Here is a 14,388-nt window from a genome sequence, read left to right as displayed (position 1 = left end):
GTGTCTATGTGTATTGTTTCCATGCCTATATGATATATGCATGTTCGTGCCTGAGTATATTCATATATGCTTGTTTGTACAGAACAGGTATTTGTGGATGTACAGTGTGTGCGTGTATCCATGCTTATGTATACACGCGTGTGCCTGTGTATGTGTTTGCAATGCCTGTCTGTCGTAGTCACTGTTCTATCGTGTGAAGAGACACCATGACCACAGCAACTCTTCTATAGAAAACATTTGACTGGAGACTTTCTTACAGCTCAAAGGCTTCATCCATTATCATGGTAACGGGGAGCATGGTGACATCCAGGCAGACACGGCACGGAGCTGAGAGCTTTACATCCTGACCCACAGGCAGGAGAGCGAGCCTGGGCCTGGCATGAGTTTTGGAAACCTCAGAGCCCACCCGCTACCCGCGACACAATTCCTACAACACGGCCACACCCACTCCAATAAGCCACTCCTTCTAATACTTTTCAAACAGTGCTACACTCAAATATGGGGAGCCCCATTACCTACGGCATGTTTCCATGAATATGTGCGCCGTGTATGTATGTGACGGACACGTACGTGCAGGTGTATGCGCGTGTTTCGTATATGCATGTGTGCCTGTTTGTACGTAAACAAGTCTATGTATTTTGGGGTGTTTATATATTGTCTTTCTCTGTGTGCGTGGAGCATGCACAAGCATGTATGCTTGTGACATACTATGAGAACTCTGTTCTGCCGGAAGTGGAGAAGAGAAAGCCATCTCAGAAGAGTCTAGGACTCACTCCTTAGATTCCAGACACCCAGAAGAGACCATAGACTCGAGAAACAAACGTGTTCAGGCTGCAGCATTTGCAGGTGAGCAGCAGCAGGAGAGACAGGGAACTGACAGCATCAGGTACACCTATGTGAACTCCAGGACCCACTAAGTGCAGGATGCCCGGATGCACGGCCACCTGGATACAGGACTCGGGGCCAGACCAGAAATAGGGTACAAGGTCATCCAAACACAGGCACACCTGAGGACGCACGTCCCTCCAGCAAGGCCGCCGGACACAAGGCCAGCTGAGTGCAAGGTCACATGAGCTACTTGAATCTGATCCACCCGGGGACACCTGCTCACCTGGCGCGGGTTCAGGCACAGCCTCTTCTCCACTGTCATCCACCACCTCTTCGGCCAGGCCAGAGCCTGGGGAGTCAGTGATGGCACAGGCTGAGCCGGGGCTGCTTGGCTGGGAAGCTGAGTCACCCTCGCTGAGTGAGCCGCAGCGGGCGCGCACGGCTCTGTCTCCTTCGGGATCCCTGTCGCGGCGTGCGCGGCGGTGCACCCGCGAGTGCAGCACCATCTGGTGGTAGGTGCGGAAGATCTTGCCGCACTCGAAGCACTCGGAGGATTTGCCCTGGCCAGTTGTGGCCGCGGCCCTGCGGCTGGGGCGTGAGGCTGGCCGGGGGTCAAGGTGGCCAGGAAGCATGGGGTCCCCAGGTACACTGGCCCTCTTCCTGGGGGGACCCTGGGTAGATGGGGCATCCTGTTCACGCTTGCGCTTCTCCTGGCTCACCAGGATATACTCGCGCTTGTCCTTGTCAAAGGCTACATCCCCTGCCAGCGCTTCATCCCAGGTCCCGTACTTGAGGTACTCAGCCGGCTCAGCCACCTTGCCCCTGGTGGCTAGCTGCCAGGCCTGATAGCTGTTGACGGGGTCCAACTCGGCCACCCGCCGTCCAGCCTGTCCACTGGGGGACACATCACCGGCCACGTATGGTGTCAGGTTCAGGCACTGTAAGAAGAAATGCTTGGTGTCCAGGGGGCCCTCGGTGTCCCCCTCCTCAGCCGGGGCTCGTGTCCGGCTGGCTTCAACCTTGCGGTGTATGGCGTTATGGGCATTCAAGCTGTCCAGGTTTGTAAACAGGTTCCCGCACTTTGTGCAGACCTCGTAGAGGGACAGGCCAGCGACGATGACCTCCTCCTGCACCACATTGTTGATGGTGGCAATGGGGTCCAGCTCACTCTTGGGCCTGTTCTTGTTTCCTGCCTTGGGTCCATGGGCCTTCATGTGGTTCTTGAGGAACCAAGGCTCTTTGAATCTCCGGCCACAGATGTGGCAGCCGTGGTCAAAGGAGCCCCGATGCTTCTTCATGTGGGCCTTCAGGAACCAGGTCTGGCTGAAGGCCTGGCCGCACACCTCGCACGGAAACTCCCCGGGGCTCAGCTCGGGTTTGCCGTTCTCCACACAGGCCTCGCTGCCGTTGGGCACCTGTGCGGTGATGTGGTCCCTCTCGATGTGGCTCAGCAGAGACTCTTCCCGCAAGGTGACGTAGCTGCACAGCCTGCACTTAAATGGCTTGTGGGCCTGGTGCACATGCAGCTCCAGGTCCTTCTTGCGTTCAAACCGGCTCTTACAGAAGGAACACTGCACCACGGCCTCGGCGTCTTCCTGGGCACCGGCCGCCCCCTCCGCCTCCTTGCGGCTGCTCCTGAGCAGGATCTTGCTGTTGTCCATCGGCACGGCCCCGTTCAGCATGCGGTTGCAGGCTGAGGTGCTCTTGGTAGGGCTGGCACACCCATCCAGGCCCTCAGAGACACGCATCTCACCTAGCTGAGCCTCGCCTGCCTCTGGCTCGTGCCCCTGGATCAGAGTCCCCGTGCGGTGGCTGCGGATGTGGATCTTGAGGTTGCCCTTCTGGGAAGCCCTGTGGTCACAGTAGGGACACTTGTAGGGCTTCTCTCCCGTGTGCTTCCGCATGTGCTGGGACAGGGAGCTCTGGAACGGGAAGCTCTTGCCACAGATGCAGCAGCTGTGGCACGCGGCCTTCTCCCCTTCTACCTCGTGGCCCCTGCCGGCCCTGGGAGGGCTGGGCGCTCTCCTCAGCTCCATCTCAGCCTCTCTGCTGCGATCCATGAGGACGATGGGGGGGCGGGGGGGGTCACAGCACAGCCTTGTGTCTCGAGGGCCGGAGGGTGTGTCCTATCTCTCCATTTTCAGAGGGGCTCCTGCTGCCCAGAGGGGAGAGAGGTATTCGTGATGAGCAGGTGCATATTCTGGGATGTAAGAGACGGCAGCAAGCACCTGCAACAGAGACAGAAACCCTGTAAATAGAGCATCCCACGTCATCAGGGCACAGTACTGAGTGCACAGTACTGCCTGTGCTCAGTTCTCCACACTCCACCATGAAGACCAACCAATCCGAAGGGAAGGGAGAGGAGGCTCATAGAACTGCAAACAGGTGAATACAGAGCCATGTGCCCTGTAACTAAAATTAACAGTTCATGCTAAAGTAAGTAAAGACTACACCCCACCAAAAGAGTGAATCTTTAAGAACACCTGTGGAACGGTGTTTACAGGAGCATGCGGGCCGCTGCATGAGAGGATGTAAGGCAGTAAGGGACAGAGAATTAGACTAAATGAAGATGGGCGGCAGAGACTGGCTGGATCCAGAGCCCACGTCCCTGAGCCTCAGGGGTTAACACCGACAGAAGCTAGAAAGCCTATGGCTGGTTTCAACACTGGGGAGGCAAGCCCTCCGCGAGGAACACACAGTGGCAACACAGAAACCCCAGGCTCCCGAGGCCACAGCAACCAGACCCGCTGCGGCAGCTCCCTGTCTGGGCTCTGTGCAAAGTGCTGGCTGGCTACGAGGACAGCCACAGACACGCTACCACACTTTCCTTCCCACCTGCACTCCTGGCCCCACGTATTCCAAGGAACCCCAAGCTGCAGCCCTGCGTCCTAACTCCAGGAAGGACCCCTTCCATCTTCCTGCCTCACTGTGTCCTCACGAGTCAGATTCAAACTCTAGGCCCTAACAATGACCCAAAGATGGTGCCCAACCCTTGTAAGTCCACACATCATCACATGGTGTGCTCACTCCAATTCCACGTCTATCCCACCAGAGAAGGAGAGGCAGGTTCCTCCCTGGGTCCTACCCGCTACATGACAGCCACCAATGGCAGCCTGTGTCCAGTGCAGATTGGGGGTATGGTGCTGAGATACACTCCCCGCCCCCCCCCCCCCACACACACACACACACTCACATTTGCAGAATTTCACAGAAACACAGAGCAGCCACAGGCCCATCTTCTGTTTGATCAAGCAGTGCGCTCACACCTGTCTTGGGCACACAAGGGTCTCTCCCCAAAGAGCCCTGGGTACCAGTTCCTCGCCTGCTCTGGGCATCCCCTGAACCTATTTGCAGAGATAAGCCCAGAAGGAAACTACCAACCAACAGAGGGAGCACGTGCTGCGAACCACTGGATACAGCAAGCATCATCTGGGCATGCTCTGGGGGACTGAGGATTCTGAGTGCAGCCTGACCACAAACACTCCACAAGGCAGAAATCTGAGAGTGACCTTAAAACACAGATGCAGCTGAGGAGAGAACCCGGACCACCCAGGGCTGGCAGGAGCCACGAGATGGACTGGGACACGACTGCCTGCCACAGAACAGCTGCTGCGTCTGTTGGAAGGGCTTTCCCCTCCAGAGCCTGCTGTCACAGCACATGCTCAAACATGCAGGGGAGAAGCCCCCTACAGACCTTGAAGGAACCTAAATAAACACAGGCAGGCCAGGCTGGGCAGCGCCCCCTAAAGGTCCCCAAGCAACCTAAATGAACACAGGCAGGCCAGGCTGGGCAGCGCCCCCTACAGGTCTCTAGGACAACTAAATGAACATACAGAGGCCAAGCTGGGCAGCCTCCTGCAAGTGTGCCTTCCTGGCTCCTCCACAGACCCCCTAGTAGAGCCAAAGAGCTCACTGGCTCCAAAAGTAAAGCCAAAACACAAACTTCTCAAAATGGGTAAAGAAGGTGATCTTGACCACATCTCAATGACAAGCCAATTTAAGTAATTTTACCAAGGAGCTTTATACAGCTGTATAGTTATTTACAATGACTTAATATAAAAGGCAAATAATACCTAGGAAGTACCACCTTTTCCCAAACATTACTTTAGTTGCCCAGAAAATGCTGAATGAGAAACATATAAAAATATGAATGAAAAGCTATTTATGTGTAACTTAAGCACCCAAGAGGGTATAAAAGTCATGTACATTTAAAGAATTATATAGTAATAAATTCTGGGGAAGAAAGGAAAATCTCGGCTGTGAATGGACCTGAAGGCATTTCAGACTCCAGTATACTAACACATGGCCACCAAGGGTGCTCAATGCCACTCAGCTACCCAAGAGAATTAAACAGTCACATGGTAGAGCCTTAGAAAAGATGCAGAAAAACAGCCATGAGGCAGGCAGGGACCGCTAAGGCAGCCCACAGGGTGCCCGGAGCTCCAGTGAACACTTGCAGCATGAAGGCCTGCAGGTGTCACAGCCAACACGCCCTCTGGAGACACCTGTTCACTCAGCCGCAGACGCGTGGTATGAATCCCTCCTCTAGGACAACACTGCACAGTCAGCCTCGTCCCCCGCCCCTCACCTTCCCCTGTACGTCACACCCTTGGTGCATCTACCTGCTGCAAATGTAAGGAAAGGACAGGACAGAGCCATGTGTACCCAGAGGATCTTCAAAAAGAGCTCTGTATGGCTCTGCTCACCCATGACGCATGCCCATCTCTCTCCTCCCTATCACCTCAATGCGTGGTCTGGTCCAACCACCCAACCCCAGTCACAGCTGGACACCTGCCCTCACTACCCAGAGACTGGGATAAGAGGGTAGGGAGCTTCCATTTTCCACCTAGCCATCCCCAGAACTAGCTTACAGCTCTACCCAGGACCATCAAGTCCTGTAATGAACAGGAAGGCTCACATTCAGGGCAGGGCCTCAGGGCCCTAGGCAGTACAGCCTTCTTCCCACTGCCCACCAGGTCCTCAATAAGCAGCCCTGAATAAAGCCCAGGAGAATCACCCAGGCTGAACTTCTGAGAACTGTTGGCACCGAAGAGAAACTAACAGCCATGTAGAAGTGAAGCGTGCACAGTGCCCACCGTCAAGCCCAGACACCATTATCTAAGGAACGCCGCATGGGGACCTTGCCACTCTGACCAGAGGCTGGACCACTGCTCCTCCTGATGCAGGTTAAGGACCAAGGCCTTGTCCAAAACTAATTCCACCATAGATCCTCAGAGGGTCACTCAGAGGCCAAGCCAACAGATCCACGTACTCGTTCCTTTGGCTACAAGTACAGACTGCTATTAATCAAGGGTGTGACTTGCAAAACTGACCATAGATACTGATCGCAGAACTCTGATGGCTAGATGAAGCAATCGCAGGGCTGTCCGACCCCCCATACCGACCTACTGTCCCTAAAGCCCAAGGTCTCAGCGGCTAAGACCGTCTCCAGTGACTTACCTACCACAGTCTAACCTGACAGGCACTGGCTCACACACATGCAAGTAACCAGCCAATACATGCTAGCCTGCTACCTCAGTGAGGACGTCAGAGGTGTCCAGAGCCACACAAGCCTGAGGAGGGGGCACAAGAGTGGTGTGTTCTGCTACTGTGAGGACACCAGAGCTCACATGAAACACTTTGTGGGTTTTGTGTAGCATATACCAATTTTTTCCCATTGCTGAAATTCAGAATTAGACAAGCAAGGCTTTAACAAATTGTTTTGGCTGATTGGGGTTTTAAAATAGATTTCTCATGGGTTTCTGCTCTGTGCCCAAGTTTCTCCAAGGTGTAGGTGAAGAATGGGTTGGGACAAAGCTGCTTTTTAGCAAGTGTTTTGTAGTCAGGTGTTGGTGTCGCACGCCTTTAATCCCAGCCCTCAGGAGGCAGAGCCAGGTGGATCTCTGAGTTTGAGGCCAGCCTGGTCTACAGAGCAAGTTCCAGGACAGCCAGGACTACACGAAGAAACCCTCTCTTGAAAAAAACAACAACAAAAAGGTGCTTTGTCTAATTTCTAAATACTGTGTTTCATTTTATAAATTTGGATAATATTTTTTTAATGGGGAAAGTAAAATATTAATGTGTCTTAGATAAAAATATATGACAGAGATCAAGAGAAAGGGAATGGATGACTAACTTTGAAAAAAAATTACATGAACAGCACAGCCCAGGCCTGATAGCACAAAGCTGTCACACCCTGAACAGCTTCTTCTGACCCTTGATCACCCAAACGGCTCCCTGGATCTGAGACCATCAGGCTGCAACACCCCAGTGTTCCAGTTCCCCATGTCACCCAGGTTTAGTCAGATGAAGTGACTGCCTGGGTATCACACTCCAGAGAATGGAAGAGTTAACTTCTGGCACCATGCCAACCACAGAGCCTTCTGACCCCACGGCACAGGCGTGTCACTCCCCACTCATCAGCCACCAGGGGACCCCAGAGTAAAACCCTAGATGCCTAAGGGATAGGAAATGTGATGCAGCTGAGCTACAGGCCAGTTACAGAATATGGGAGAAACTGAGTCACTCCCAGCACCCTGAGACTGATCACGTGCTCCCAACTGCCAAGCACCCATCTAGGGCACACATGAGAGCAGGCTGCCTCACAGTGCTCGGGTCCTAGGCAGGCTGAGCATGCTGGGACAGACCGGAACTGAGCGGGTGAAGGTGACAGAGGGCGCTCCCAGGTCAGAAGGAGCAGCAAGCCACAAACCCCACTTACAAAGAGCATGCTGGCCATGGCTGGCAGGGCCGAGAGACGTTTCCAGAAGGCCCAGATGGGGTGATGCTCCACTTGTGAGAACTGACAAGCTCCTGTGAAGGACCTGCATCTGGGATTCCAAACAGTGTGGATGGACACTAAGCATCAGGACAGTTCCATGACTCCTTTATCAATCACCTGCATGGGCCTTCCCTGAGCCTCCTACATGACAAGTATGCATCTCCCCAGGTAACTCTGAACCCCACCACCAATCACACACTGTCCCAGAGTACAGTGCACAGCTAACTCTGAACCACTCCCCAAGCAAGGCACTGTCCCAGAGTACAGTGCACAGCTAACTCTGAACCACTGCCCAAACAAGGCACTGTCCCAGATTACAGTGCACAGCCACCCCATCCCCAGCTATGCACCACCCCAGGTACAGTGCCACCAACCTCATGGAGACTTCCAGCCTTCATAGGCCCCTCCAGTCCTTACCATGAGCCCAGAACACCTTAGCTTGGTCTGCAAGGAACAGTCTGATCCCTGCTGTGCCCAGAGCCCTGTGCTCCCCCACCCCCATGCCCCTGCACCCTGCACCTAGCACTGAATACCTCCAGGACTCAAGCTCCCAGGACTGAAACTATCCTACCCACCTCAGCCACCGACATACAAATGAACAGCACTGCTCGACAACAGGTCGTGATGGAACATCAGACCACCGAGATCAACACCTGGTCCCGCCATTCACTCAGATCACGGTATGACCCCAAACAAGTACCTCTGCCCCATCAGACCACCGAGATCAAAACCCGGTCCCGCCATTCACTCAGATCACGGCATGACCCCAAACAAGTATCTCTGCCCCATCAGACCACCGAGATCAACACCCAGTCCCGCCATTCACTCAGATCACGGCATGACCCCAAACAAGTACCTCTGCCCCTCTCAGTCATTTCTCCATCTTCCAAACGCAGTGACAGAAATGCTGTGGATCCTATACATGCTTCGCTGGGTTAAGTTTAAACGCACATGAGCTGCAACATCCAGCACTCAGTACAGATGCTCAGCACAGCATCTCAGAGACGTTCAGTGAGTGACTCCCAAATCCGTGAACAAAATGCCAATGAAGTCGCCCAAGACACCTCCCTGGTCACTGGCTCAATACAGTCAAAGGGACCTAACAGCAGCTTAGGGCTGTTGTAGAGTGTTACTTTAAAGGTCTGTCACTTTTGTGTGTGTTGCATTTGTTTACCTCTGGGAAGCTGTGTTACTGTGACGGTCTACAACACCTGATGGTCTAATAAAGAACTGAACCGCCAATAGCGAGGCATGAGAAAGGATAGGCGGGGCTGGCAGGCAAAGAGAAGGAGAATTCTGGGAGGGAAGAAGGAAGAGCAAGAGAACAAGGAGAGGACACCAGGGGCCAGCCACCCAGTCACTCAGCCACCCAGTCACTCAGCCACCCAGTCACCCAGCCACACAGCCACCCAGCCACACAGCCACCCAGCTACACAGCCACCCAGCCACACAGCCACCCAGCTACACAGCCACCCAGCCACCCAGCCACACGACCACCCGGCCACACGGCCACCCAGCCACCCAGCTACACAGCCACACAGCCACCCAGCCACCCAGCCACCCAGCTACACAGCCACACAGCCACACAGCCACCCAGCTACACAGCCACACAGCCACACAGCCACACAGCCACACAGCTACACAGCCACCCAGCCACCCGGCCACACGGCCACCCGGCCACACAGCCACCCAGCCACCCAGCTACACAGCCACCCAGCCACCCAGCCACCCAGCTACACAGCCACACAGCCACCCAGCCACCCAGCTACACAGCCACACAGCCACACAGCCACACAGCCACCCAGCTACACAGCCACACAGCCACACAGCCACACAGCCACCCAGCCAGTCACAGAGTAAAAGTAAGATTTACAGAAGTAAGAAAACGGGAAAAACTCAGAGACAAAAAGCAGACGGGATAATTTAAGAAAAGCTGGCAAGACACAAGCTAAGGCCAGGCATTCATAATTAAGAATAAGCCTCCATGAGTGATTTATTTGGGAGCTGGGTGGCGAGCCCCCGAAAGAGCAGACCCAAACAAGGACAGTCTTGAGATGCACCTGATGACTAGTGCACTTACAGGCCCTTTGAACTTACCCTACACCAGGTTACTCATCACAGTTAAAGAGCCCTCACCAGGGCCTGGAGCACCCACAACACACAGCCAACAACACACGCAACACCAGGTCACTTTATCAACCCAGTTTTAGTGTGGAGTCCATATCGAGCGGTGCTTGAGCACGCTGCTATCATTCACACTTCCGGGTCAAGTGTATGATGGACTATCTCAAGGTGCTCTACAAATTTACCCAGGTGCTCGGGACACTGGGTCTAGTAGGAGGTGAGTACCTGTGAGTCCTCCTGCGTGCATGGAACTGGAATTCACCCACAGAGACATATGCAAGCCTCCAATGCCGCTCCAGGAAGAAGGACAAAGGAAAGTGGAAACACTCTGGAACCTTCCTCACTCCCACCCCTATCCTGGGCCTCCTCCACCTCACCTTACCTGCCATCATCCCCTCCACACAAGCTCAAAGAAGCCAGGTGCTCAAGAATATAGTTTGGGTAATTACCTCTCCCTAACTACAATTTGAAGAACTTCTCAATAATTAGGGTCTGTTCAAATGAACAGTGGTCTCTCTATTTTTTTTGGGGGGGATGCTTCAAGACCTAAAGACTCCCTCCTCCACCCCCAGCCACAAAGCCCTCCCCACACAGAATGAGTAAGACCCAATCGGCAGGCAGAAGGAGGAAGCGGGGTCCACCCAGGACAGCCCTGCGGTTCTCCTCTGATATCTTAAACGATGCTTTTCTGACTAGCTGAATACAGCCCATGCCAGGATTTGCACACACATTTTTACAAAAAGTTCATAACAGACAGTCCACCTCAGCTCTCTGGCTATGAATGGAACCAATATAGAACAAAGGCTGCATCGTTTCCCTGTTTTCCCTAAAACCAGCAAAACTGACACTGGTTATCAGAATGTCACCCTGAGAAAGGAATGAGAAAGCCAATTTTCAAATATGTTCTGATATCCACTCACTTCCAAAGCAACCCTGTTCCCAAAGTAGGAGGAGGAACAAAGGTCTGGAGGGGAGTGACCAAAAGCCAAGGAACGCCATCAGATCTGTTGGTGGGGGGAGACTAGGACCCCATCTGACCTGCTGCGGGGGAGAGGGAGGTAGGACTCCATCTGACCTGCTGGGGGAGGGGAGACTAGCACTCCATCTGACTTGCTCACTGTGAAGTGAGACTGGAACTCTGTTTAATCTGCTGGCTTGGAGGTAAAGCCAGAGTCTGCTACCTTCAAAGCTCTGTCTAGCCTGAGACTTGCTCAGTTCGGATTCACTCATTAACTCTATTCGTCTCTACATTGCCCTGGCCTCCCCAAGGCCAGGTGACTTGTCTGTGTCTAAGTCCTTTTGAAGCCTCTTCCAGAGAGGAACTGGGTTTGTAAGGGGACCTGGTGTCTGCCAGAGCTAGAAGCCTGCTGTGGGGACATGACCGTGTGCTGTGAACAGAGGGAAAGGATCAGGAACGTGAGCTACAGGGGGTCAGAAGAGCAGGGCAATGAATGCCCCCACAAACCTATCCGTTTGTAACACAGCTTAACCCAGAGAGAAGGCTAAAGAGTAGTAAGCTTGTCTGCAGAGGCTCTGGGAGACAAGGCAGACATGGCGGGGGGCTAGCTTGGCGTGCCTCTGGGCAGTTCCGGGAACTCCGGGAGCTGGCGTGGGTGCAGGGCCCAGCACACCCCACACACCATGTGGGAGCTGCTGCTCTGTACTGCAGGACACTGTGAGTTTGTTCTCCTGGAGACAATGAAAAGGCCTCGCAAGTCACACTGCAGAATTATGAGCCATGAATTAAAATACATCATTAACATCTTGGGCAAGCTTATCTGACTTCTGTAGACAAAACACGTATTATCTGAACGAATGGGGGAAATTCCCCAACAACAATGAAGAGTCCCTCTCCTCGCAAACCATTCTGCACAGGATTAACAATTGTGGTTCAGTGTCCCCAGACCAGGGTCCCTCAGAGGTCCATGAAGGGATGTATTCACTGCTCCAGAGTGTACAGGCCACAGGGCAGGGTCTGCGGGCTTCTGTGTCCTCAGACCATCAAGAATCCATTATGAACAGGAGTCCTTTCCACTCTAATAGGAAAACCTGAATGCAGGCCCCCCTCCCACCTCCTCCACTCAGGACAAGGACACAGACCCACAGCCAAGTGCAGAGAGAGCAACAGCCCTGCTTAGGGACATCGGAGAACAAGAAGCCTGGGTGTTTCTGTTAAAAACGCTCATTTTACAAGTGCGCTTCGGCTTTGCTTCATCTGAAAAGGGGGTGGAGGGAATGCAGTTGTCTTAAACAAGACCTTCCTTTAAATTTTAGCAAACCCCAAATAAATTAAAGCAAGTACCATCAGGCCAGATACGGAGAAGCATCCCCACGACTTTCTATGAATCCGTGGTCTTTCTAGCAAGTTCTGCACCTCAGACCAGGGCAGTCGACCGACCCTATGTGCAATCACAGCAAAAATACAATGTGGTCTAAATGGGATTCCTCTGCACGTAAGATACCTTTTAACAAACAAAAAGCCAAATAGCGTCCTTGTTCCAAACAAAAGAGACACTCCATCTTCCAGACACGAGTCCGAGGAGAGAAAGCCTTTGCTCAGAACAAAGGTAACTGCAGTCTACTCTCAAAACAGAGCACGGAGGACAGAGACACAGCTCAGCAAGTGTGAGCATGTGCTGCCCTGACAGAGGACCCAGGGTTCAGGTTCTAGCACCCACATTGCGGCTCAAAACTGTCTGTAGCTCCAGGAGATCCAATGTCCTCTTGTGGCCTCCGAGGACACACACACACACACACACAAATAAATAAAGTCTTAAAAAAAAGGAGGGGGGCAAGAAACCTCTGTGTTTATGAAGATGGGCAGTCACGGCTGAGGAACCAAGGTCACACCCAGAGAATCTCAAGAATGAATGGGGATGGACACTCTTCTCTACCCTCTACTGTGACGGTGAGAGGAGATTTAATAGAATACAGGGCTGGAGTTTGGGATCCAAGTGCAGGATCATCCAGTATGTATACCTACCTATCTGTCCTGCTCCGAAATGAACACATTCCTGTGACTTGTTCACCATTTGCTACTTTCTGAGTCTCGTATCAGTGACTTGTCACTAGGAAAGTAAACATCACAAAGCTAACAAGGGCCAGGGCAGCAGGCGCCAGGCTGCTCCGTGAGGCTCTCCAGATAAGTACATAGGTGTCTGTCCTCTCCCAGGCCACTCAGAGCAGCACCGGGGTCTGATGGCAGAGCAGCTCCCCAGTAGCACGATCTTCTAGAGGTTTCCACGAAGCGCCCCACTTCCAGGCTCTGAGAACTGCACGACCCCCTCTCTGGACAGCCTGGATGGAGAGTCTGCTGCTGCCAAGGGCCGTTCCACAGCGCCCCTAAGACAGCTGGGCTCCTTGTTATTGGGACACCAGGCAGGATTTCAGACTTTGCATCCTCCCTCATCACCATCTAGACCAATGTTACAAATAACTCAGGAAAGCTGAAAACTGGAGCGGTGGGTAGGGCGTGTAACGCCAGAAAAAAAAATGAAAATTCATAAACCTCTATCTTCAAAACCAATGTCAAAAATCAGGAAGCCTTCATGGAACTTCAGGAATAGTCCAGTCTAAAAGCGACTAAGAGATTTCCCAAAGGGCCTGACTTATCAGAGAACCCTCCCAATCCCGGTGTCTAACAGAAACACTTTTTTTTTTTTCAAATTCTTTTAGAAATTATCAGCAGTGAAAACAAACAACCTCATAGAAATACACATTTCCTATCAGTTGAGAGCAAAATACACTTTGGCTACAATCTGTTTCTACAATGGACGATGTCACGTACCCCAAGCAACAGACGCTTGCCCAACTCCAGACACCACCCTAGATGCAGCCTCCCACCTAACCACCACCCAGCTGCAGCAGATACGATCCATCGAGCTGACATTAGCTCATGCCTCTCTGCCGTTTTGTGTGTGGAACAGCCTCCAAGTCACCACCCCGTCAACGAAAGGACAGGCTGGAGCACAAGGCAGGCAACATGCCGGAGCAAGCTGAGCTTCCCGCCACCCGTAACCTATGTCCCTTCCTTCCCAGCTCACGGGAGAAATAAACACTCTAGTAATGAGTTTTACTGAACTCCAGAACTTACACATCTGATGCAGACCATGCTCTGAATTAAGTGCATTTTGGTGAAACAACGGCAAAGCACATCTCGTCAGGCCTTAAGATTTTGTTTGCCATTATGTAAACACCAACCAACACACCCTGAACTCACAAAAGGACCGTCCTCCCAACATGCTTAACTGTACATACAGTACTAATACTACACCCATCTGAGTCTTCCAGATTGATGGCTGCCGAGAGCAGCGGCAACAGGACCCAGTGTATCACTAACATTCACGGTCCTTCTGCAAAGCAGCCAGAGCCCTACAGGAGGGTGATCCATCAGAGAATGTTTACAAAGACTGACTCCTGAGGAGAACATGATGTCACATTTCATGGGATTTACCCTGCTTTCCCTGTCTAAAAATATACCTTCAGACATGTTTACCGGCTCGCTGCAGCAAGTTGTAGTCTTGAGGATCAAAGACCACCTAGACTTCCCTTGCTAGGAAGCATAAAGCTCAGCAAGCCAAATGCCATCCTAACTCTCTGGAAGGCTTTGTTGTGTTGTCCAGTCCCAAAAATTATTGCAAGGTTCCACACAGAAT

The 14,388-nt window shown here is 52.6% G+C and overlaps 1 protein-coding gene across 1 annotated transcript in view; it reads right to left on the bottom strand.

Moving 5' to 3' along the window:
* Positions 1 to 776: 776 nt before the first annotated feature.
* Znf516 (zinc finger protein 516) overlaps positions 777 to 14,388 on the bottom strand; it is a 51,487-nt gene continuing 37,875 nt past the window's right edge. Inside the window, exon 2 of the mRNA XM_052741407.1 lies at positions 777 to 3,056. Coding sequence (XP_052597367.1) covers positions 777 to 2,888 — 2,112 coding nt within the window. The 5' untranslated portion in view covers positions 2,889 to 3,056. The remainder of the gene's footprint in view (positions 3,057 to 14,388) is intronic.

Source organism: Peromyscus californicus, unplaced genomic scaffold, assembly GCF_007827085.1.
Source record: "Peromyscus californicus insignis strain IS unplaced genomic scaffold, ASM782708v3 Scaffold_17__1_contigs__length_78620276, whole genome shotgun sequence".
In the NCBI taxonomy this organism is placed as follows: Eukaryota; Metazoa; Chordata; class Mammalia; order Rodentia; family Cricetidae; genus Peromyscus; species Peromyscus californicus.
Note: the sequence above shows the minus strand (reverse complement) of the source record. Positions and strands in the feature narration are given on the sequence as shown.